The sequence below is a fragment of the Parasteatoda tepidariorum genome, chromosome 2 (assembly GCF_982258835.1).
Source record: "Parasteatoda tepidariorum strain Cologne lab strain chromosome 2, Ptep-v5.0, whole genome shotgun sequence".
NCBI classification, from domain to species: domain Eukaryota; kingdom Metazoa; phylum Arthropoda; class Arachnida; order Araneae; family Theridiidae; genus Parasteatoda; species Parasteatoda tepidariorum.
In genome coordinates this window covers 72,458,896-72,484,183 of record NC_141756.1, presented here as the reverse complement: position 1 = coordinate 72,484,183, position 25,288 = coordinate 72,458,896, and the positions used below count along the sequence as shown (strand labels likewise).

The 25,288-nt window shown below is 31.2% G+C and overlaps 3 protein-coding genes across 3 annotated transcripts; all 3 read left to right on the top strand.

Annotated features, from left to right (window-relative positions):
• Window positions 1–3,144: 3,144 nt before the first annotated feature.
• Window positions 3,145–20,803, top strand: LOC147815848 (uncharacterized). The gene is made up of 2 exons (XM_087156622.1): window positions 3,145–3,195; window positions 18,155–20,803. The coding sequence occupies exons 1-2, from the start codon at window positions 3,145–3,147 to the stop codon at window positions 20,801–20,803; spliced, it is 2,700 nt and encodes an 899-aa protein (XP_087012748.1).
• A 51-nt stretch (window positions 20,804–20,854) lies between these two features.
• Window positions 20,855–21,673, top strand: LOC147815847 (uncharacterized). Its single transcript, XM_087156621.1, has one exon. The coding sequence runs from the start codon at window positions 20,855–20,857 to the stop codon at window positions 21,671–21,673; it is 819 nt and encodes a 272-aa protein (XP_087012747.1).
• Window positions 21,674–21,745: 72 nt separating this feature from the next.
• LOC147815846 (uncharacterized) lies at window positions 21,746–22,351 on the top strand. The gene has a single exon (XM_087156620.1). It carries the CDS (start codon window positions 21,746–21,748, stop codon window positions 22,349–22,351), a length of 606 nt encoding a protein of 201 aa, XP_087012746.1.
• The last annotated feature ends 2,937 nt before the right edge of the window (window positions 22,352–25,288 follow it).

The window sequence follows — 25,288 nt, the reverse complement described above, 5'->3', positions numbered from 1 at the left end:
TCAATATTAGAGCTTATAGTGGCTGAATACTGGCTAAAAATATCAGTTGAATTTCACTATTCTATGTAGGACTGATATTGGTCAAAAATTGATTTAAAATATTGGGTGAATCTGACAATTTGCTTCGTTGAATAGGAGCTAAAAATGTAGTTTGAATCTGACAATTTTATGTAGTGCTGATATTGGCTGAGTTTCAATAAAATATCGGCTGGATCAGGATTTTCTATATCGGAACAATTTTGGTTGAAAAATGGCTATAACATATCGGCTGAATCGAACAACTTTATATAAGGCTGATATAGATTGAATAAGGGCTATTGAACATCAGATGAATCGGACCCGTATATACCCTACAGGCAATTGGCTGAATAGTGGCTATCAAATATCGGTCAAATCGAACAATTCCATATGGGGAAATATTGGTTGAATAATGTCTATAAAATATCGGATGAATCAGGCAATTCTATATAGAACCTATATAAGGAGAATAGCCGTCCTTTGAACCTTTATTGAGCCAAGATTTTATAACCATTAAAGAATCATTTGGGCAGCAAATTAAAAACTAATAGGAATGCCATAGCACTAAAAGTTCAAATGAATGTTTAACGTTTAATCATTTCTTCAATTGAGAGGTTGCAAAAAATATATATAAACATAACTAAGACATACAGTTTATTTTCGATTACCGATCTCTTAATTTTAGGGCAAATTTATTCAAATCCTCTGTAATAACACTAATAATTTTCCTTTACTCAGTTTTTCAGGAGAATTCAGAAAAATATATTCATTCAGAAAAATATATATTATAATAGACATTCTTATGTTTTTGAGAGAATTTCTCACAACTATTTAAGAAAAATTTAAGTTGTTAAAATTACTAATATTTAAACCTTTGCCACATATGGGACACCAGTACTCCCTTCTATATTTTTTCTGACTCTCCAAATACAAGCCAAATATATTTTATACATAAATAAAACAGTCTAATAGTTGTTAAAAATCTATTATTCTTGGAATTATATTTGTTATAACATATAAAATTCAATAAAAAAAGTAACTTGATTTTTTTTTTCATTCCTATTGCAAAGTTTATCAGTAACTAATTTTTTAAATTAGGGAAATTTCAAAGTTGAATAACTGTTTCTTTTAAATCTGAATATCTGCAAATTTGAAAAGTTATTGTTTGGAAATGTGCCATGTTTTGAAACTTTTACCTTTAACGCAAAAATGGACACTGATTTCCTATGTGTATTTAATAACCAAAGATTATTAAAATATTATATAATATTTTTCATTTATTTTGACTAAAATTAATATAAAATGATGAGTCAAGTATTAACAATATGTTTAATAAAAATACTGTGTGAAAGGGATAAGAAATTTTTATAGCATTAAACTTAATATAAGACTAGTTTTTTTCTTTTGTAAAATTAGAAAAAAAATGGATCAAATGAAGTTCGAAAACTAGAAGCCGTATATTTTTTATTAAAATGCAGTCTGCAAAAAGATAATTTGTACAATCAACTTAAGAAAATCAGTTTCATAAAAAATAAAGTATTAATCACATTAAAATTATATTTACGTCGGAAGTTCAAATTTCCTAATTGCATCTAATTTTATTAGGAAGTATCTACGAAAAATTTACCAAAATTTTTAAAAATACTTGTTTTTTTAGGTTTCTTTTGCAAACTTCTACAAAAGGAAAGCTAAACATAAAACTGAACACACACATTCTTGATTTAATACTTATCTTGTCAGAGTTATACTTGAATCAAATTAAGAGAACAAAACTTCAATATTACAATGCATAATTCACTGCGTATGGAGAATTTTATTCAATTTTGAATGTGTCAAGAAGAGCATGAAATTGAATTAAATGAGCCGAGTGACATAATGCAAAGCAGGATTTCACATTTACCATATACATCACCGAAATCGTAGTGACGCGATAACAATCACTCAGGAAACAACACAGGGAAATGATTTCGGCAGCGTGTATCCCGAATTAAGGTAGATTCGCAAGGAATATTCAAATGATTTTAGTAATTCTGCCCTTTCAAATATTAGCATTTCGAATACTGGACATTCTATCGCTTGAAATAGTGCAAAATTTACCATTGTTCTAGATAAATATATAGAATTTACGATTGCACTTGAAGAGTATAAGTTTCTTAAACTGATTTAAGAGAAAAAAGCTAGTACTTCATAGATGCGAGTACATGTTTTAAAAATATTATTGTACTACTGTAGCATAGCTTTACATGTAAATATGCTCTTAAATATGCTATAAATATGCTATACTCAATTAAAAGCTTCGTCGGCTGCAAAAAGCATAAAGATGGTAATAAAAGTCATAGTCTTTCAAGCGCTCAAAATTAGGCGTTTATTCTCAAGACTTGTCATACTTGAAGATTTACCAGACTGCATTGGACAAACCAGACGTGCTTTAAAATTAAGACTAAATGAACACGATATGTCCGCAATCAAGACAACGATAAATCCTCAGTTGCCGGTTATTGTTGGAATCTTGAGCATAAATTCAGTATCGACAATGTTGAAATTATTTCCACTCCTGTCACATCAGTTCACCTAGGAGCCCTAGAATCTTGTTGCATTCATATGAAAGCAGATTCTCTTGTTAGAGACATGAGTTTATTTCTATTATCATAGTACGCAGAACGGCAATTTGCTTTTATTTGTCGCTTTTGACTACAGGTTTCTTATTTGCTTTTTTTTCCTTATTTATTTTAGTTTCACTCTCAGCCAGCATGATTTTCTTAATTCGTTTTTAACTTTTTCTTTGGTTAATTTGTGATTTATGATTCAAACCGCCTTGGTATTATTTATTCACGTCTGGCAAGTCTTAAGAATGGTTGCCTATTTTTCAGCACTTGAAACATGTCAAATTTTATTGCCATATTTCTATTTTTGAGTGCCAATAAAATTTTTAATCAAGTATATCTTTATTACATATGCTTCTTGTGATTATTTATTTAGTGCTGGATATTAATATAAGTGCTCTAAGGTCTCAAATACTTGAAAACTTTACAATTCTGTTGTTGTTGTTGCTTATCCTCATCTGGCCTGACGAAGTCAGATCAGTTCTATGAACCCATTGATCTGAATGAAATCGGAGACCTAAAGATGAGTAGAGAAGACCATGACAGTACAGGATATGATCGGCTGAAGCCCGGTGTAGATGGCATTTAGGGCAGAGGAGGTAGGTCTTAGTTCCTTCAGAAAATATTAAACCTTTCAGATGACCGGTAGCTAGGCGGGAGAGGGTGGTGCAGACTCTCTCTCAATGGCAAGAGTCAAAGAAACTCCAGACATATTTCTTTTGTGCCAATGGTGGATAGGGGGGATGAGCCAGTCCCTGAGTAGCTGCTTCTTTAGGGAGTAAAATAAAGTTCAAGATAGGTGAGACCAGAAGAGGTAGGGTGCGGTTGGCTGATGCTACCCTCTTTAGCCAGGCTATCCGCTAAGTCGTTGCTATAGACACCGACGCTAGAAGGAATCCACTGCAGGTGAATATTATGCTGAAGGGACAAGAGTTTTAATTTGTTTAGGATAGAAATACTGGTTTTGTCGCTAATATGGGTCCAGTTTTTGAGATATTGCAGGGAGCTGCGGCTATCAGTGAGTATCCAAAGGTCTTCAAAATAATGGTCATTGTGCATAACAAATTCTAGACCCCTGTTGGTTGCAGGAAGTTCACTTCTGAAAACAGATCAGAAGTCTGGGTTAAGAAGACAGAGAGAAAATTTATCATCAGGAGTCTCGTGTACACTCCGCTACCAGCATGACTATCGATTTTGCTGCCTTCAGTGAAATTTTTAGTGTCTTGTTTTGAAATAACGTTAATAATTTCTAGAGCCAGTTGCTTTAGATGGTCGTTTACAGTTTCGAAACCTAAAAAGTTTTGCTTTTAATAACTTTATTTCCTACTTTATATTAATTACTTATATTTTACTTATATTATCCTTCATAGTTCTGAGGCACCAGAATTGGTTGCTGCAGTTAGCCGCTTCTTTAATATCATCTAGCTTACAACCTTCATCCACGGACACGACAACAACAACAACATTAGCTATTATAATATATTACTATACAATAAACTACTTACTACTTACACTTTATATTAAGTACTTAAAATGTAAATCATAAACCACATAAAAAATCTCTTTTTTTTATTTTAAGTTTGATAAATTATTATCAATGTCAATAACAAAGAAGATGATAATAAAATAATTAACAATAAGTTTATTTATCGGGTGTGAAGACAGTTATTCTCTAATTTTAGTCTTTAAAATCCTAAATAATTTCTTTAACTACTAAGAAAGAGAAAATTTTAATTTTTTTTAAAAAAAAGCCAAGATAAAAATTTCATGTATTTTCTTATAGTTCATTAGACAAAATAGAGAAATTCAGCTACGAGAATCTACCAAAAAAAGAGAAATGTACAAGAAATTCTGTAGTATGTTAACAAAAAAATTTCATCCCTATCCACGTACTCAAGATGTATAAAAAAGGAAGTTTAAGAAGCGTAATCAATCTTTTCGACCCTAGTTATAAGAAAAGTTATAAAAAAGTTTGTGTAGAAAAGAAAAGAAAATATTGATAGGAAACATCATTACATAAGCTTCATAGCAGTGAAGTAGTCACGTTCCTTTCACAAAAAGATAATCAACGGAATCAGGATATCCAACAAAAACTTCAAAAAGTTGCATCGATTGCATTTACTCACTTTAATACATAACACTTCAAAATAAAAATAAAAAATAATAATCTAATAATATTAATATTTTTCTTTTCATCTCACTGGATAGATACAAAAGAAGCCGATATTTTTTTGGAAAATATTTAATTTTTTCAGGGTTTCAAAAAATAGTTTCGTTTAGTAAGAAAACTATTATTCAAAGATATAAAAGTAAAATTTGTGAATTTTATTTAGTTACAAAAGCTTAAAAAATATATATTTTTATAATGTTGAGTTTTACTTTGTCCACGAATAGAAACAAAAGATGCTAATAAACATATCACAGTATTGTTAATTAATCTCCTTTACACATCATCATTTATAATAGAAGTAAATATTGCATATAAAAAACGTTAAAAAATATTTGGTTGTATTTATATCACGTGAAACTGCAGAAACACTAATAATAAACTATTACTAGGGGGCTCCGCCCCCTGCTCGCTACGCTCGCCAAACCCCAGAACTGCTTCGCAGTTCCATTGCATATTGCTTCGCAATCTTATAAAAACATTTTAACAAATTTAAATTTTAAAATAAAAATGCCAGATATTGAAATCAATTACTTAATGAAATTTATACACTTCTCTGCCCCCTTCACAATTTGATTATCTTTTCTTCATGTAGCTGAGAAATTTGGAGCTGTAGCAGAGAATATATCTCAATAAGAAATGCTTTCCCGTTTAGAATTCCACCATTCATTTCTCTGACGTCTGCCAGAGATATTTCGACGCCTGATAGCAGGCATTTTATTTAGGCAGCAGGCACTAAATAAATAAAAATAGAACTAAATAACTAAGATATCGTTTTAAATCTCAAATCAAAATAATTGTTTGTAGAAAGTTTGTTTTGGTTTGAATATTCGTACGTTTGTTTTGGTTTGAATATTCGCACGATGCCATTGCCATTCTATTGTAACGAAACAAAAAAATTATCGTGAAACTAAAAATTTATCAAAGGAACTAAAGATATTGAATTCTTTTTTTAAGAAATTCAGTTCCGTTTTTTTTATTCACTCTTATTTTTGTTTATCAATCTATTAATTCAGAAATGCTTTAAATCAAACGATGCTTACGGAAACAATGCTTATGCGAACCACCCGAAAAATGATTTGCTGAATTCTCATTGGTTGAAACTAAATTATTAATTTTATTAATTAATTAAAGGACATTTTCATAATTTAAGAACTTATTGCACATCTACATAACAATACCTTTAAAACGACACCTTATTTGTTTAATTCTGTTGCGTAGTTTGGGAGTTTTTAGCGAGACAAAATATTGCTAGCCTATTAATATATAGATTATTGTTAAAACTTCATCTTTTATTTCAAAATTTGAAGTTTAACTTGATATAGGTTTGTTAGTATAAATATAAAATATTTAATTTTTGTTTAATTCTGAAAATTAATGCACAAAAATTTATTACTAATTAAAAAAATTAGGGAAATTTAAAAATTACGTTATATTATATATATTTATAATGATAAATTCAAAAAAAATCCATTAAAGATATTTACCTTTACATTGGTACCTTGAATCGTAACTCCTTGAAAATTTTCTCTAACCTAGACATTGCTCTACTTTGAACTTTATACTTTCAAAACAAACTATAGGCTTTTGTCATCATATCCCAGATTTATAATGACAAAATAATGCCATTGATCTAGTCAAATCTACGTTACACGACGCAAAAAATTGCCGAAAATCATTGTAGGTCAGTCAGTTGAAAATCAGTCAAAAAAGTTTTCAAGTCCATCTAAAGAAACTGGGATACGTAAGAATGCTCAAACTTTGGGTTTCCCATGAATTCGAAGAATTCATTTGACGGCACGAATAAATATCTGCGATATTCTCATGAAACGTGAAGAAAGCAATCCTTTTTTGAAACGAATGAAAACTAGTAATGAGAAGTGGATTGCTTAAAACAATGTTGTACGCAAACAATTTTAGTACTGAGGTGAAGATTCCCCATATTCCATATTTCAAAACCAAAACTTCATCAGAGGAAGGTTATGCTTTCAATGTCATAGGATTTGTAGGGTGTGGAGTTTTTTGAACTCCAACCAATGGGCGGAACAATCAATTCAGATGTGCACTGTAGGCAATTGGGCAGTTTGGGCAAATCTATTGTCTAGAAACGTCCTGAGAGCGTCAATCGTAAAGGTGTAGTGTTCCATCATGACTAAGCGAAAACCCATACATCTTTGGCGACCAATCAAAAGTTATTGGAGCTTAGACCAGATATATCCCCCCCACACCATACTCCGGTGACCTTGCATCGCTGTCGTTGCCCGTTGTAAGACTCATTCAGTGGAATAGCGTTAAATTCAGATGAGGCTATAAATCAGCAACTTGTTCAGTTTCTTCTCAAATAAAAAATAAGGTAGTAAGGTTTTTACGAACGAGGAATTACGAATCTCACAAAAGAATGGTAAAAGGTCATTGAACAAAAGGTAACATATATCAGTTATTAACCTTTAAATACATGACTTTGAAAAATGTACAAAAAAATAAATGACCTTTTACTCAACCTAATATATATAGAGAGAGAGGAAACATGGAAATAACATGGAATTTATATTTAATATGCTCTATTTTCGTTTCAATTTTTTGGGTGCTCCTCACACTATTGAATTGATATATTTTGCTTTCGCTATAATAGTACAATATTAGAAAATACTCTTTTTTGCGGATATAATCGTGCGAGCTGATGACAAGATTATATCTTTCCATTATTTAATTTTTCGGCTTGAATTTTTTTAATACAATTTTCTTAAATATTTTTAAAATATTTTATTTTAATATTTTTTTTTCCTCTTTCTTCATTCATTTTTATTATATTTTTATGAGTTCTATGTATTTGTAGCGTATGAATAGGTAATAAAATTTAGTTGTTATATTCACGAAATACCAATTAAGAAATAAGACACACACAATAAAGAAGAAGAAGAAAAATTCAGAAAATAAGTATTTTTCCGACTTCGTGAATCTAACATGTCAATACTCATTACCAAAATATAGTTTATTTTTCAATTCTGTAATGTTATTTTGTGAAACTTTCACTACACTAAATCACAGGTAAAATACGATCAAAAGATTATTCATTTTAAAATCCCGCTGTAAAGTAAACAAAAAAGAAGAAAACTGAGCGAAATCATTAGTTTCAACGTCTAGAATAAAGTGTGTGCTTTATTTTGGACTCTCTAACTAATTGAGAGAAATGCTTATTTTTCTTCCTCGGAGAAGTAACTTTAAAAACAAAATTTAGTTGCTTTTAGCTATTACTTCGATGAAAAGCCAATTAAGCCTACGCACAAGTGGTTAAGACAGACAAATCAAATGAAATATAAATTCAGACGGTAATGAGTATTTGAGCACCCTCGAGAGTGCTTAAGCTAATCTGCTTCTTTTGCTTGATATTTTGTTCTCAGATTCTTCATTAAAAGGAATTTTTCCTGAAAGAATTAATGCCCTTCATTAAAAGATTAAATTCTTGTACCACACTAAAAAAATAGTCGAGTGCTAAAATTTTTTATATTATTTATGCCGTTTTCTTAAAAATATCTAAAATTTGTAATTTAAAAAAAAAATTTATTTACTTTTAAAATCCTCAAGTACTAAGATTATTTTAAAATCGTAGTTTTCTGATTATACACCCATTACCATTCTTTGCTCTTTTGTCATCTTTTAGATATTTAAAATTCTTCATGCAGTTATGCAATTTTATTCTTTCTTGATTTAACCCAGTGAAAGCCAGGAATAAAAAGTTATATATATATGTCACGGCGAAAGACCGAAATCGGTGGTTGTTGACTTTCACCGGTCTATGTCGACAATCACAGATATGCTTTGGTGAATGTCCGAAATATTTATTACATTCGATTTGATATGAATTTATTCGTGGATATAATTACATTTATTCGATATTTTAACCCTACGCTGATGTTTTTTTAAGGCTAAGTGCCACTACCCGGTATACATTTGCCCGGTATATCCTACTCTGATGTTTCTTTAAGGTTAAGTGCCACTGCCCGGTATACCTTACACCGATGTTTTTTTAAGGTTAAGTGCCACTGCCCGGTGCACCCTACACTGATGTTTTTTTAAGGTTAAGTGCCACTGCCCGGTATACCCTATACTGATGTTTTTTTAAGGTTAAGTGCCACTGCCCGGTGTACATTTGCCCGGTATAGCCTAGATTGATGTTTTTTTAAAGTTAAGTGCCACTGCCCGGTGTACCCTACACTGATGTTTCTTCTAATCTATAGTCAATAAGTATTAAAATATAGAATAAATATAAATATATCAAATAAATATAATATTATTAACGAATAAATTAAAATAAAATTGGATATAACAAATATTTCGAACATTCATCAAAGCGACTATGTGATTGTTGACATTCACCAGTGAGAGTCAGAAATATGGGTATTTAGCAAATATTTCGGACATGCACCAAGCGACTACGTGAATGTCGACATTCTCCAGATTTCGGTGTTTCACCGTAACATATATATATATATATATATATATATATATATATATATATATATATATATATATATATATATATATATATATATATATATATATATATATATATATATATATACTTGATATTCCGTAAAGGCCACCCTCAGCATGGATTTTTAAAATTGTTATCAGAAAGGAAAACATTAAGCATACACATTGGAGGTTATAAATTAATCTTTTACCAAGGGGAAGCATAATTTCGATCAGAATCTGAGAAGTCAAATAACAAGAAGACAAATGCAGCACGTAACAAAATGCAGGTTCTATTTGCGGGAGGAAACACTTAGGAGTTGAAATACGAATCTCAATAACACCTGGTTGTGACCTCAAATTAAATTTGTCAGATATTAATAGCGCTTTAATTTCCCTACGTTAAAATATTAATTTCAACCTCCTAATATCTAGACTTTTTCGTTTTCCCTGAAGAAATGGTTTTTAAAAGTGCATATTTAGAGAGGTATCAACTTACCACCTTGTATGAAAGACACGTATACTATGTAAACGGTAGTAAATATTTTTTTTATATCAATTGGACAATTATTTCTGTTAATGATCATTTTAACTTTTAATATGTTCTATGTTTTGATTTCAAATTAAAAAATGAGTCTTTATGCAATTAATTTAGTATGATCTATAAAACTATCTTGTGTATGAAAAATAAATTCTATTGGAATGACAACTTGTGATTACTCTTTTTCTTCGTTTTTGAAAAAGATTAATTTTTTATAAGAACACGAGATAAAACTCTTATTAACGAAAGCTTAGTTAGCTGTTATTAACGAAATATTAGTAAATGTTTATAATTTTTGGGAATATGTTAAAGATAGATACAATTTAATACGATTATGGAAACTTCATATTAAGAAGTAAAATACATTTTGAATAAAAATAAAAATTTTCATTGAGTCATAAGTTTACTTACTTAAAAAATGATACAAATTTATTTGATTGAAGGCTTTATGCTCATAATTACAATAAGTTAAATGATCTACACATATTAAGAGGTCATCACGACAAAACATTGTAATGGAGTGTTAACGAAGTGAGAAAATTTTAAGAACCCTTTTAATTTTTGCAATTAAACTTGTGGATAAAGAAATAAATACATAGGCATCACCTACTATAAATAGAGAACATAAAACCGTGGAAATTTCTGTTTCCTTCCATTTTAACGAATTTTTTTTCAGATAAAAAAATAATTCTATAATTCTATAATGCCAATATTCAACAGTCTTCTGGAAAGCAATTTGCAATTATATATATTTTTATTTTATTTTTTCCATTTATTTTTATTTATTATTTTTTGGTTTATTTACATTAAAGTTAAAGTCAATTTTCAGCAACATTCAATTTAGTTTCTCTATTCTTAATCAAATACTGAAAGTGAATTTCTAAATTTAGAAATAAATCCTATCACAAAAATTTGCACAATATAAAATTACAAATGCAAAATACCAACCTATCATATATATATATATATATATATATATATATATATATATATATATATATATATATATATACTAGCTGTACCCTGCGTGCGTTGCAACGCTTTCAATTTGAATTTGAATTTTGTATTTAAGTGTGTAAATGACATTTGCGATTATGATTTGAAATGCAAATTTTATTTAATGGTGAAAAAAAGCAGTTAATTCTCTAGGATATCATTAGTGCATTTTCAAACAGACATGTATGGTGATGCACACGGAGCATGAAACATATTTTGGACAATGATCTGAAATAAGACTGGATCTATGGTGACATCAAGAATTTCTGCTGATATCTGATCAGTTTTAGAAGGTGGTTTTTTTTCAATAAGCCAAATTAGAATGTGTGCCTGAGGCAATCCTCGTTTTTGCCATTCAATAGAGTACACCCAACACCGTGTCTCTCTAAAAACATGACGCTTCACAATGAAATCAAGTAAAGATTATCATTTTTGTTTGAACACACGTGCTGTAATATCATGACGATCCGATGATGATTGTCCTGGTAACAAAATATCTCTAATTTCAACCCAAGCAGAATTGCACGTAAATGTAATAAATAAATCTAGGAGCCCATATGCGAGAACATCTGTCATTGCATCCTGTGAGTATTCATACATGTGCCTTGGAGTCCAAGGCACATGTATGAATACTCAGACATGTATGAATACTACATTTGCAGGGAGTCCAAGTTTTTCTCCCTGCAAATGTATTCGGCAATATAATCATTTTCCCCACATCATTAGGATTAACGTTACCATCATTAATTATTGCATCCCGTAAATGAATGCATTCTTCTGAACGTAATTTGGTTTGATTTAATTTAATATACAGTAGGCGTTCAGTTTCAATTTTCGCATACATATCGACAATGTATTGATGAACTAATTGTCGACATTTTAAAGTATGATTATCAGCGTTTTGGCAATCATTAATCTATATGCATAAAAACTTATTGCACTTGCTTTCTTATTGGTTTTCTCGCCTGTTTGCGGACTTCTTAATTTTATGTTAAAATAATATCCCTCCTCTCCTCACCAAAATAAAATAGGATATTGCAATGCATCATATGATCGATACGTTTCTGAGAACTCTTTGAACGTCACGATTTCTGCGATGAAGAACTGTATCGCGGGAGGTAAATTCTTCGCCAACTATAACAATAGCCACTTCATCCAATGTTGGCGCATTGTATTTTTCTTTGTGGTGGCCTACAGGTGTTTTTTCAGCTCTAATAACAACTTTGTAAATATCGGATGACATTTAGTCTAGGGCAATTGTGAACAGCCTAATTAACTGATTATGTTGATCGAAAAATTTTTGTAATACGGTAACAATTTTTCGTTTAGTGCCATTGTTTACCTGACAACGTTGATTGACTTGATCATTTGTGTTATCCATGAAATAAATTTGTAGAAATTTATGATCTGCGTTAGGCATTGAAAGAAGTGATCCTTGCACGATGATAAATTTGGCCTTGCACTTTGAATGTTGGGATGTAATTCTCGTTCAGGATACGTGTAGCACCGAATAAAGTCATTTAGAAACACGAATTGTACCGGCGTATATGCGCCAAAAAATGTTTCGATTGGTTTGTTTGACCTGATACGAAGGTTGATAATGTCTCGGCAGGCGACGTAAAATCTTGTAGTTTCTGTATGCTTCTAGAACAGTAAATTTCAGCTGTTTCATTTTTAAATTTGAGAGCATTACAAAACATACATAATTGATATATTTCTCCGATGATGACACTTGGGGGAAGACTATAGTTTGTTGTCGGATCATAGTGAAATGCACTGAAATTCAAATCAGAGTATTGGCAGCGTCTGAATAGCGAAATGCGTTCTCGGTCGGTTTTCATTCTTGCTTCCCGTTGCTCTGATGTTTCCGACGAACGGGCTTGTGTAGTTCGTAGTTGATTTGTTGACAGTCTTCTTTCCTGTTGCTCAGACGTTTCTAAGGAACGGGCAAAAGCATTCTGTTCTCGATTAGTTTCAAGTCTTTTTCCCGTTGCTCCGATGTTTCTGAAACACGGGTAGTTCTCTTTTTGCGCGCTTGAGATGTCGACCGACTAAGAGCGATTTGCTTAGGCGGCATATTTTTGCAAATATTCTTTCTGACAACGAAAAAGAAATGTAAAAGTTGGCAGTGGTCGCAAATTTGCTAAATCGAAATATCACATACATATTTTAAATAATAAAAAGAGCAATAAAAATGAGATGAATAAGAAATATGAAAATTATAAGATTTAAAACAAAAATCAATTTTATAAATGAAAGAAATAAAATGGATGAATTCGAAAACTTTGCATAAATAAACAAACAAACTAATAGTTTTCAAATGACAACTGTCACAGCACTGAAATCTTCGAAAAGTATATTTAATTTTGCTAACCTAAAATTACGTACTAAATATAAATATTTCTGAAAACGTGCAATTTGAATGAAATTTGCTTTTGTCTTTATATTTATTAAACAGTTTTCACAGTACTGAATCCGTGATACGACCAACAATTAAGAAATCTATTCTCGTTGATTTTACTTGCTTGTGCTCACCTGACATAAAGAAAAGCGCGAATTAAAAATTAAAGTATATGCAATTTACTTTAATTTACTTTTCTAAATGAATAGAGTTATAAGATAGAAAATATCACTGTTGTTATCTTCAAGATATTTGAAAATTGAATCGTTTATAGCAAAATTTAAAACAATGGCTAGCTTTTAACCAATCAGAAAATTCCATTTCGACTTTCACTGATATCGCTGGAACGGTTTATCGCACGGGATAAAAAGTATCCTATGTCCTTCTCCTGGCTCTAAACTACCTCCCTGCCAATTTTCAGCTAAATCGGTTCAGCCGTTCTTGAGTTATAAGTGAAGTAACTAACACGACTTTCTTTTATATATATAGATATATAGATATATATATATATATATATATATATATATATATATTTGCTTTAAAATGTAGAGAAAAAATTCAGAGGATTTTAAATGTTACCAAACGCAATTTTCTACAGAAGAAAAAAAACTTTAATCCTTATTATTTTTTATATATATTGATCTTTAAACTGCTATTTTATCATCAAAAATTTATTAAGGACAAAACTACACTGTGGAATAAGGAGAGTTTTTCCTAACACACAAGATGAGGTGAGAAAAAGATTGTGAGGTGCACAGCAGTGTTTTAGTAGTATTATTATTGTGTTTAAGTAAACAAATTTTGCATCAGAACGTAAAATATATATAGTTATTATGCATGCTTATTAATGTTGCAAAATATTTTAGCTCAAGCGGAATTTTTTTTTAAATTCCGCCGTTGGCCACTAGTTCACTTTGAGATGGGGGCATTTTCACGACATAAATGAGATAATGTTGAGATTTCATCAAACTGAAAAGAAACAGTATTATTGAATCTAAATTAATGACATGGAGAAAGTTGTGACCAGTAAACAGTTAAAAAAGCACCCCAAAAACACAAATAAAAATGTGGTGCCCTATCTGGAAAATATATTGAATAATAATGGAAAGAAAATATTACAATATTTTCGGCCATTTATTATAAAATACTATTTTGCAATTAAAACGTAAAAATCAAACTTCTTGACAGTATATTAAAAAAAGCTTTAAAGTAAAGATCTGAGATTCAAACTAAAATGGTTTGTTTGTTTTAAGTAAAGAAAATACTTTACAAAATAAAAGCTATATAAATGCAAGAGCTTCTTATAAAAAATGTATTGGGTTTTATAAGTTATCCTTTGAGAAGAAAAAAAATCATGAAAAAGTTTCACGGAACTCTATAAACAAATTTTTCAGATTCAATCAAAAACGAAAAATTAACTTTTACAATATTTGTATAACGTTATTTTACAGGAATCTAATCTTATACATTTATTTTACATTTGCTTATGCAAACACTTTTTGACAAGCAATTTTTTTCATTATTTTTTTTATCTCGTGATAAATTTCATGTGTGTAGGCTATTATATACTGCTGCTCCTATTCTCGACATAAATATATATATATATATATATATATATATATATATATATATATATATATATATATATATATATATATATATATATATATATATATATATATATATATATATATATACTAGGAGGCTTCGCCCCCTGCTCACTGGCGCTCGCCAACCCCCGGAACTGCTTTCGCAGTTCATTTCGGATTGCTTCGCAATCCAATGCTCGCTTTGCTCGCTCATTGGATACATTCTTAACGTCTAGCTTTTGTATACTTTTTTGAATACTGAAGTTCCGAAAACTTTTCACTGTAGAAAATTCTAAACCTGTACATTTCAATATTAATTTGAAATTACAAACAGTTCACATATTTTTCTTAATCACGCAATTCAAAATTTCAGTTGTTGAGAAAAGTAACTGTTGTAAAATTTGTTTTAAAGTCTTTCCCACCAGAGTGTTAAAGCCATGTGTTGTAAAACAATATGAAATAGTAGTCTGAATAGTAGTGAGAGAGGGAGAATTTCTTTAAAAACATATTTGTTAATTTAGGCATTTGGCCATACAACACTTATAGAATTGAAGGATTTGTTACTTCAAGCGCTCAGGTATCTTAATTTTGATCTAGTTGCGCTTCTATGTCATTTTGATTTATGTTGCTAAGTTAACATTAAAAAAATTCTATGGCTGGCAACAGCATTTTTATTTTTTAAGTTGTTTATTTTTATTTCTTTTAGAATTTGTTCTTTTTTTAGCGAAATGTTTTTTAACCTAACAGAATTCTTTGCCGACTGTTTTCTCTATAAATGAAGAAAATAAAGTAAATATTTAAGTGTTGTGAAAAGAATCTTATTTAGTTGTACAAAGTACTTCAGCCAAAATTTGGGAGCCACGTAAAAGAATTATATATATTAGATCAGAAACACATCATTAAAAGGCAGAATGCTTTGGTGTTTTCAAAACAAAGCAAACGTTGCCACCGGCGGAAAAGAAATACAGCCAAAATTTGGGAGCCACGTAAGAGAATTATATATATTAGATATCTATTATATATAATTCTCTTACGTGGCTCCCAAATTTTGGCTGCATTTCTTTTCCGCCGGTGGCAACGTTTGCTTTGTTTTGAAAACACCAAAGCATTCTGCCTTTTAATGATGTGTTTCTGATCTAATATATATAATTCTTTTACGTGGCTCCCAAATTTTGGCTGAAGTACTTTGTACAACTAAATAAGATTCTTTTCACATCACTTAAATATTTACTTTATTTTCTTCATTCATAGAGAAAACAGTCGGCAAAGAATTCTGTTAGGTTAAAAAACATTTCGCTAAAAAAATTACGAATTCTAAAAGAAATAAAATAAACAACTTAAAAAATAAAAATGCTGTTGCCAGCCATAGAATTTTTTGAAAGTTAACTTAGCTACATAAATCAAAATGACATAGAAGCGCAACTAGATCAAAATTATGATACCTGAGCGCTTGACGTAACAAATCCTTCAATTCTATAAGTGTTGTATCGCCAAATGCCCAAATTAACAATTGTGTTTTTAAAGAAATTCTATAAAAAGTTTTAAATAAACAACCTACTTCTACAATTGCTTCTTGAAGAACTTGGCTCATTGATTAAAAATATTGTTTTAATTTTGCAGTACTAATTTTACTTCTACTTTCATTATTTCTATGACCCTCTTTCATTACATTTTGCAACTTCATGCTAAATTTGATGACTTTAAGTTGTTTTGTGGTTGAATAAATCCGGCGTTCAGTGGCAGACTACTATTTCATATTGTTTTACAACACATGGCTTTAGCCCTCTGGTGGGAAAGACTTTAAAACAAAACTTACAACAGTTACTTTTCTCAACAACTGAAATTTAGAATAGTATGATTAAGAAAAATATGTGAACTGCTTGCATTTTCAAATTAATATTGAAATGTACAGGTTTAGAATTTTCTACAGTGAAAAGTTTTCGGAACTTCAGTATTCAAAAAAGTATGCAAAAGCTAGACGTTAAGAACGTATCCAATGAGCGAGCAAAGCGAGCATTGGATTGCGAAGCAATCCGAAATGAACTGCGAAACAGTTTCTGGGGTTGGCGAGCCCAGCGAGCAGGGGGCGAAGCCTCCTAGTATATATATATTTATATATATCGACAAAAAAAGTCCTTTATGCATACTTTTTTAAAAATAAAAAAAAGGATAAGCAAACTATAAAAACGGGAATTATTTGAGTTACAACTAAAAAGGAAAACTGAACACTGATTTAACATTTTAATATTTGCTTAACATTCATTCCTATGATGTGATTCTTATACATTTTTCCTTTTATTAATATATTTATCTAGGTTTGAAAAAGAAATACTGTTTAGCATTCATCGATATTAAAAAGCTTTCAATTTGAGATTGGATTTTATTAGAAATTCAAACAAACCAGAATATTTTTTTTCTCTTTTTAGCACAAAGGTAGAAAACTTATTCACATTTATTTAAATTAGCTATTGATTTTTAAGTGTCTAAAATAGTTTTGAAGTTCACCGACTGTTTCTTTTCTAAGAAAAATCGATAGTTAGTGATATTTGAAAAAGTGAATATTTTAAGATAACATCTTTTTCTGGATATATCCAGATTCAAAAATAGAGTTCATATTGAATTTTGGAAAGACTTTCAGCTTAAGCATCGTGATGTGTAATGCTGAAGGGTTTCATTTTCTTTAATGTTAATCTAAAAACCACCTAGCATATTCTGTTTTTGATAGATTGTTATTGTGCATTTGCTGATAAATTGTTTGCGTTTTGAATTATTGCGTTAGAGATGTTAGGAACATACAGTGGAAGAATCTATTATATATAATTCTCTTACGTGGCTCCCAAATTTTGGCTGAATTTCTTTTCCGCCGGTGGCAACGTTTGCTTTGTTTTGAAAACACCAAAGCATTCTGCCTTTTAATGATGTGTTTCTGATCTAATATATATAATTCTTTTACGTGGCTCCCAAATTTTGGCTGAAGTACTTTGTACAACTAAATAAGATTCTTTTCACAACAGTTAAATATTTACTTTATTTTCTTCATTCATAGAGAAAACAGTTGGCAAAGAATTCTGTTAGGTTAAAAAACATTTCGCTAAAAAAATAACGAATTCTAAAAGAAATAAAAATAAACAACTTAGAAAATAAAAATGCTGTTGCCAGCCATAGAATTTTTTGAAAGTTAACTTAGCAACATAAATCAAAATGACATAGAAGCGCAACTAGATCAAAATTATGATATCTGAGCTCTTGACGTAACAAATCCTTCAATTCTAAAAAAGTTTTATCGCCAAATGCCCAAATTAACAATTGTGTTCTTAAAGAAATTCTATAAAAAGTTCAACCTACTTCTAAAACTGCTTCTTGAAGAACTTTACTGCTTGCAATCAATTTGCTAAGTTAGAAGAATCCGAAAATATTGAAAGTAAGGAAATATTTACTATTTATAATAAGATAGTTGATAAATCGACTAGGTTGTTTGATTTGGATTCTCAAATAAGTTTGTTAAGTAATATTTCTGACGAAGAATTTGATTTAGCTGAATCTTATAGAGAGAAATTTATTGAAGTGAAAGTATTTTACGATTCTTATGTTCAGAAAAATTTTGATGCCAAGTCGTGCGATGTACAGTCAATAGTTGGCGCAAATTTAAAGCTGCCAAAAATAGTTTTGAAAGAATATGAAGTTGGTCCAAAAACTTGGGTAGCATTTTGGGGACAGTTTTCTCGCATTCACAATGATAATAATTTAAAAGAAGAAGATAAATTCCAATATCTATTGGCGTCTATTAAGTCAAATACGAAAGCAAGAGATATCGTTGACAGCTATCCACCATCCAAAGAAAATTATTTGAAAGTAATAGAATACTTAAAGTCTCGTTTTGGAAGGACAGATTTATTGATAGAAGTTTACATTAGAGATATTTTAGCTTTAGTGCTAAATCGCCAAAATGTACGGCTTGCTGAGCTTTATGATAAATTAGGTTCAAATTTGAGATCACTGGAAACATTGGGGGTGACCACAAAAAATTACGCAGCAATGTTGTACCCGGTTGTAGAATCATGTTTACCCGTTGAAGTTTTAAAGGCGTGGGATAGATACAGATTAAATGCCAAAATTGGCGAAGAAGAGATGATAAATCTAACTAAAGAAAATTTGTTGGAAGCGTTAATGTCCTTTCTCTCTCATGAAGTAGAAGGTGAAGAGCATAGGGTTTTAGCGGAAAATGGTTTTGGGAGACAAAAATACAAGCGAGAAGTAAATAAACCATTTCAACAGGATGATCCAACAGCCGCTGCTTTAATATCATCACTTCCTGATAAATTGTTTGGAAAAACTGATTGCATATTTTGTCATAAACCTCACAATACCAAAGATTGTCGAAAAGCTTCTGATTTGAGTTTGGAAGAAAGGAAAAAAGCAGTTAAGCAAGCAAAATGTTGCTTATTATGTTTAAAAAAGGGAAATTTTTTCCGAGATTGTAGAAGTAAAGTAAGGTGTTTATTGTGCAATCAACGACATTATGTGATATTGTGCCCTAATTTTAACAAAGGATCCATGAATTCCCCTGAGAAGGAACAAGGGCATGAAGAAGAAAATGCCACAGCACTGCTTTCTTCTCAAACGTCACCAAGAGAAATTTATCTTAAGACTGTTATGTTAAGACTTCGTAATGATGGTAAAGAGGTTTGTGTTCGATCTTTATTAGATGATGGATCACACCGTTCATACATCGAAACTAGTTTAGTTAAAGAATTACATATTCAATCTTCAGGTACCGAAATACTTTCGCAAGGTTTGTTTGGTGGAGGAACAACACCTGCTGCTAAGCATAAAAAATATAAATTGATTATAGAAGGTTTAGACGGAAAATGTTATATACCAGTTACATTCCTTGATCAGTCAAAAATTTGTACGGCATTGCCTAGAATTCAAGATGATAAACTTATTTCCGAATTATTTTCCCGTGGGATAATTCTACATGATGTAGGTAGAAATGCGTTGCCTATAAGTATCCTACTGGGAGCAGATGTCCTTGGCAGTATTTTAGCAGGTAGAGTAGAGGTTTTCAAAACAGGGATAACAGCCATAGAAACTACAGTTGGTTGGACCATCATGGGTCTTGGAAAGAAAAAGGAAGTTTTTAATATGGTATCGTTGGCACTGAATAACTTTGAGTTGCATAACATTTGGGATTTGGAAGTTTTAGGAATAGCAGATCCAACAGAAGCGCACGAGAAAAGAATGTTACTTTCAGTAGTAAACAGCATATACGACCCAATAGGATTTTCATGTCCTGCAATGCTCGTACCAAAATTGATACTACAAGAGGCTTGGAGAATGAAATTACATTGGGACGAAGAGCTTCCCGAGGATCTTAAAGTGAGGTTTCTTAGGTGGGCAAAACATCTTGGTCTGATTGAACAATGCACTCTTCCAAGAAGAATGTTTAGAGGCAATGTCGATGATGCAACTTTACACATTTTTTCAGATGCATCAGAGAAAGCTTATGCTTGTTGTGCATTCTTGAGATGTAAAGAGCAAGGAGAAGTTTTTGTAAATTTGGTAACTGCAAAATCTAGAGTGATGCCAATGAACCGTCCAACGATTCCAAGAGCAGAATTATTGGGAGCTGTCATCGCTGCTCGGTTACATAAATCTATTACAGAATCCCTGAAGTTGCCTCTTAAGACATTTTTTTGGAGTGACTCTATGGTTGTGTTAGCGTGGATAAGGAAGCAAGAACCTTGGAATACATTTATCGGAAATAGAGTAAAAGAAATAAGAAAGCTGATGGATATCAACGCATGGAGACACATACCAGGAGAGTTAAACCCTGCCGATTTACCATCACGTTCTTGTAATTGGTATGATCTTTTCCACCAGAAATGGTGGGAGGGTCCTCAGTGGCTACGACAAGATGAAGAGTCATGGCCGGTTACAAATTTGTCTTGTCCGGAGGAAGCGCTGAAAGAATGTCGAAAGATAGTAACGAGTGCAGCAAATATTCAAAGGTAAGTGGTCAGTGACAGATTTCTATATTTTTCGAAATATTCTATGATAGTGCGGATGGTTGCATGGATGCTCCGTTTTTGTGTCAACTGTAGTAAAGTTCGAGAAAATATTAAAGGAGCAATTGCCAGTGAAGAATTTCAAATTGCTGAATTATGCCTGATAAAGATGATTCAAAACGAGTGGACGGATGTGAATAGGAAGAAGTATGAAACTTCTATGAAATTTTATGAAGAACAAGGTATATTGAGGGTCAAAACCCGTCTTATACTTGGAGAAGACGATGAGAACTTTCAATGCCCTATTGTTCTTCCTGATCATGAAATAACTCGGCGTTTGATTGAATATACACATAAGATCCTAAAACATGCTGGAGTTCAGACCCTTTTAGGATATTTAAGAAGCAGGTTTTGGATCCCCAGAGGACGAAGGATTATCAGGGAAATTATTTCAAAGTGTATTCCCTGTAAAAGACATTCCTCGAAACATTCGACTACGGAGAGTGTGCCATTACCAGTCGATCGTATCCAAAGAATTGCTGCGTTTCAAGTCGTCGGGGCAGATTTAGCTGGCCCTGTCTTTCTGCGAGGACGTATTAAGGCTTGGATTATTTTATTTACTTGCGCGGTGTACCGTGCCGTGCACCTTGAGTTAGTAACATCTTTGTCAACCGATACCTTTATTCAAGCATTAAGAAGATTCATCGCTCGTAGAGGGAGATGCAGTGTAATATATACGGATCACGGAACAAATTTTATTGGCACGGCAAGAGCACTTCAAAACTTGGACTGGGACGTTATTCAAGCAGATTCTACAGCATCTCAAATAAAGTGGAATTTCAATCCCCCAAGTGCACCGTGGTACGGTGGATGGTAGGAACGTCTCATTAGCGTTCTCAATGATCTTCTAAAGAGAAACCTTGGCAAAGCAAGTCTTAACTATGAAGAGATGCTTACTATGTTAGCTGAGTGCGAGAGTACCATCAACCAAAGACCTCTAACCTATACATCTGAGGACCCTGAAGAGCCAAAGTCTTTGACTCCTTCCCATTTCTTGCGTGAAGTTACCACACCATTACATTGTGACACAGTCGATCTAGATCTGATTGAGGGCAACCATTTGCGTAAAAGGCTGCGCTACCTGCAAAAGGTACGCGATGGTTTTCGCAAGAGATTCCAAAAAGAATACTTAGCCGCTTTAGTGAAAAATCCTGAGGAAAGACAACGCTACAAACTAAAGGAGGGTGATATTGTACTAGTGGGTTCTAGTAATTCCAAAAGAATTGACTGGCCCCTAGCACGAGTTGAGGAGTTAATCTCAGGCAAAGATGGAAAACACAGAGTCGCTCGGTTAAAACTGGCTCATACTACCATTATTCGGCCAATACAACGACTTTATCCCTTGGAAATACGTTTCGAGGACTTATCAGTTCCCCCAAATAATGAAACGAAAATAAGTAATGAAGGTATCTTTGATATCTCTGAAGATCCTCCTGAAATAAAAAGTACACGAAGTGGTCGTCAAGTAAAGATGCCCAAGAGACTAGATCTTTGACTGAAAAGAAACTTTTTCTTTTTTTTTCTTTTCTTTAGAGAGTTTATGTCATAAAGTAAATTTTAAACTAATTTATAGATTTCAGTTAAAGTACTTTACTTCAGCAACATTTATTTTTCTCAGTAGTTTGTTTATTTTTCTCACTAACGTTTTCCCCTTTTTGGTTAACTTTATATGTTTATTAAGTTTTGTCTTGATTGAAATCAATACAAAAGGTGGGAGTGTTGAGAATCGATTTAGTAGTTTTAATCGTAATCGTAATGTATTTGTTTTATAAAAATAATAACCTGAATCTGGGTATTATGACTGATGTAAGAAGTAATAAAGAAAGGTTGTTTTGTTTTTATTGAGAACTCAGCGTTTCTTTGCGTTGATTTAATTATTAATTTGTGGCGTAACTACCACTACAAATATTAAATACCAAATCAATAGTATATAAGAGATGTTAACTTGATTCTCTCATGAGGTACCTTTTCATAGATGAAAGTTGATATAGTCGATAATTAAATCCCCACATTGGTGACCCGGACGTGATAAGAAATTGTCAATATTGATGGATGAATCCACATTAAACAGTTGATTTGCTTAAAAAAATATACTGCTCAAAAAAAAAAAAAAACATGAAATCCGGTGAAGTAAATAAAGTCTCCCGGTTAATAAATAATATTGAGCGAAATGCTAGAAAAAAAATAATAATGGCGAAAAGCTATAAAAAAATAATGTGAAAAAATAGCGAAAAGCTATTAAAAAAAAAAGTAACGAGCGAAATGCTTGGAAGAAGAAAAAATATATATATATATAATGTGCAAAAATTGAAGTTAATAAATAAACAGCATTAATCAACTAGTGGTAATTGTTCATCGAATTCTATCACAGATACAATTCTGGAAGGGGAGTAATGTGGCGTAACTACCACTACAAATATTAAATACCAAATCAATAGTTATATAAGAGATGTTAACTTGATTCTATCATGCGTGTATAATAATTAAATCCCCACAAATTTCGCCTTCATTGCTGATAATTTAGGCCTCGTTCGTGAAACGAAACAGTACTAACTTTACTTCTACTTTCATTATTGCTATGACCCTCTTTCATTCATTTTACAACTTCATGCTAAATTTGAGTACTTTAAGTTGTTTGGTGGTTGAATACTGACATTTAGAATTGTGTACATCTCGAAGCCTCCTAGTAAGTACAAATTGAAATAAAATTAAATCTATGTACTTAAAAGAAAATATAAAACGGAGGAATGCACTAATTTGTTTGAGAGGAACATAAAAAATCTAATTATTATACACGCCAATGTTGCTTAATAAATTTTGTTAAAGTACTATTTGAAATGAAAAAAATATGTTATGTACTATAAAGCAAAATTAATAGAGTAATAATACTAAATAGTTTAGGAAAAATGTAAAAAATTACCATATTATTATTGGCAAAATTGATGCTTAATTAATTTTGGTAATAATTGCTAATTGAAATTTAAAATAAGCTATGTTTAAAGCAATATTAATAGAGAAATGGTACTAATCCGCTTAGGAGAAGCGTAAAAAATCGCCATACTATTATTGTCGCCAATGATGCTTAATTAATTTTGGCAATAGGCACTACTGGTGTCGGGCTCTGTATTATGGTAATTGGTGCAAATTTCATAGATACCAAGTGTACGATTGTAGGTACAATGCATTGTATTAGTACATTTGATACCTATTAAAACTGCATATATTAAAACTGCATCTTCATTTCGATATGATGAACGACTAAAAACGAGTTTTTTTAAATCTATTAGCGCAAAGCCACTAGGAAGGAAAAAATCTATATATATATTTCTCTTACACGGCACCAAAAAAAAGCCTCATTAAAACTCCCCGAATGGCAACGTTAGAAAATCGACCAATGATTGCTGCTAAAAATGTCACATGGCAAATGTCACATGAGGTGGCTCAACATATAGCGCTTTTAAAAACGGAAACAATAACCAGAGTGAGCATTATCAGGTTGTTCAATTCAGATTCATGCCCTAAGAACATGATAATATTTAATTTAAACTGGCTCAACATATAGCGCTTTTAAAAACGGAAACAATAACCAGAGTGAGCATTATCTGGTTGTTCAATTCAGATTCATGCCCTAAAAATATGATAATATTTAATTTAAACTAAATTAGGAATTAATTAGGCTGGCCTTCTCCATGACTATAAATAAGTCAAAAGGTCAGACTTTTGAGAAAATCAGTTTAGTATTGACTAAACAAGTTTTTAGTCATGGACAACTTTATGTTGGCCTGTCAAGAGTTAAGTCATTTGACAGCCTTTCAGTAATTGCTCCAAGATGCCAAATCTATAATTGTGTTTTCAAAGAAATTCTAAATGCTTGGTGTTAATTTCTTAGAGCTTTGCAGAAAAAAATGTTTTTGGGAAAAAATTTAATTGAAACTTCTATTGGCAGTAGGCAAGGGGAACTGCCAAAATCAAAACTCCCCGATTAGAAATGCAGCATGGCGACCTCCACGTGGTATTTCTCCAAAAACTATTTCATTTGGCGATAAAACAAATTTTTGTGTTCTTGAAAATGAAAGACTTTTTGAGAGTTATTATCTCACAAGGAAAAGTTAGGGTTTAAAGTTTATATTTTTAAATAATAAAATTCTTTTCTAAAACTTTCAGAATTTCTAGCATTAACTAATTTATTATACACATTTAGTTGAATTTAGGTGAGTAACTGCAATATTTGATAATTTATTTTGCTAATATGTTTCTCATTTAGCTAATATTTTGATTTTTTCACCATGTACAATCTAAATAGCTATAAAAGCCAATAAGAACGTTGATAGAATTCTTCTACATAAGTACAATACTATGTCTTTGATAAAATACTATGTCTTCGATGATAATATACTATGTCTTTGTGCTAGAACATTGTGTTCATTGGCGA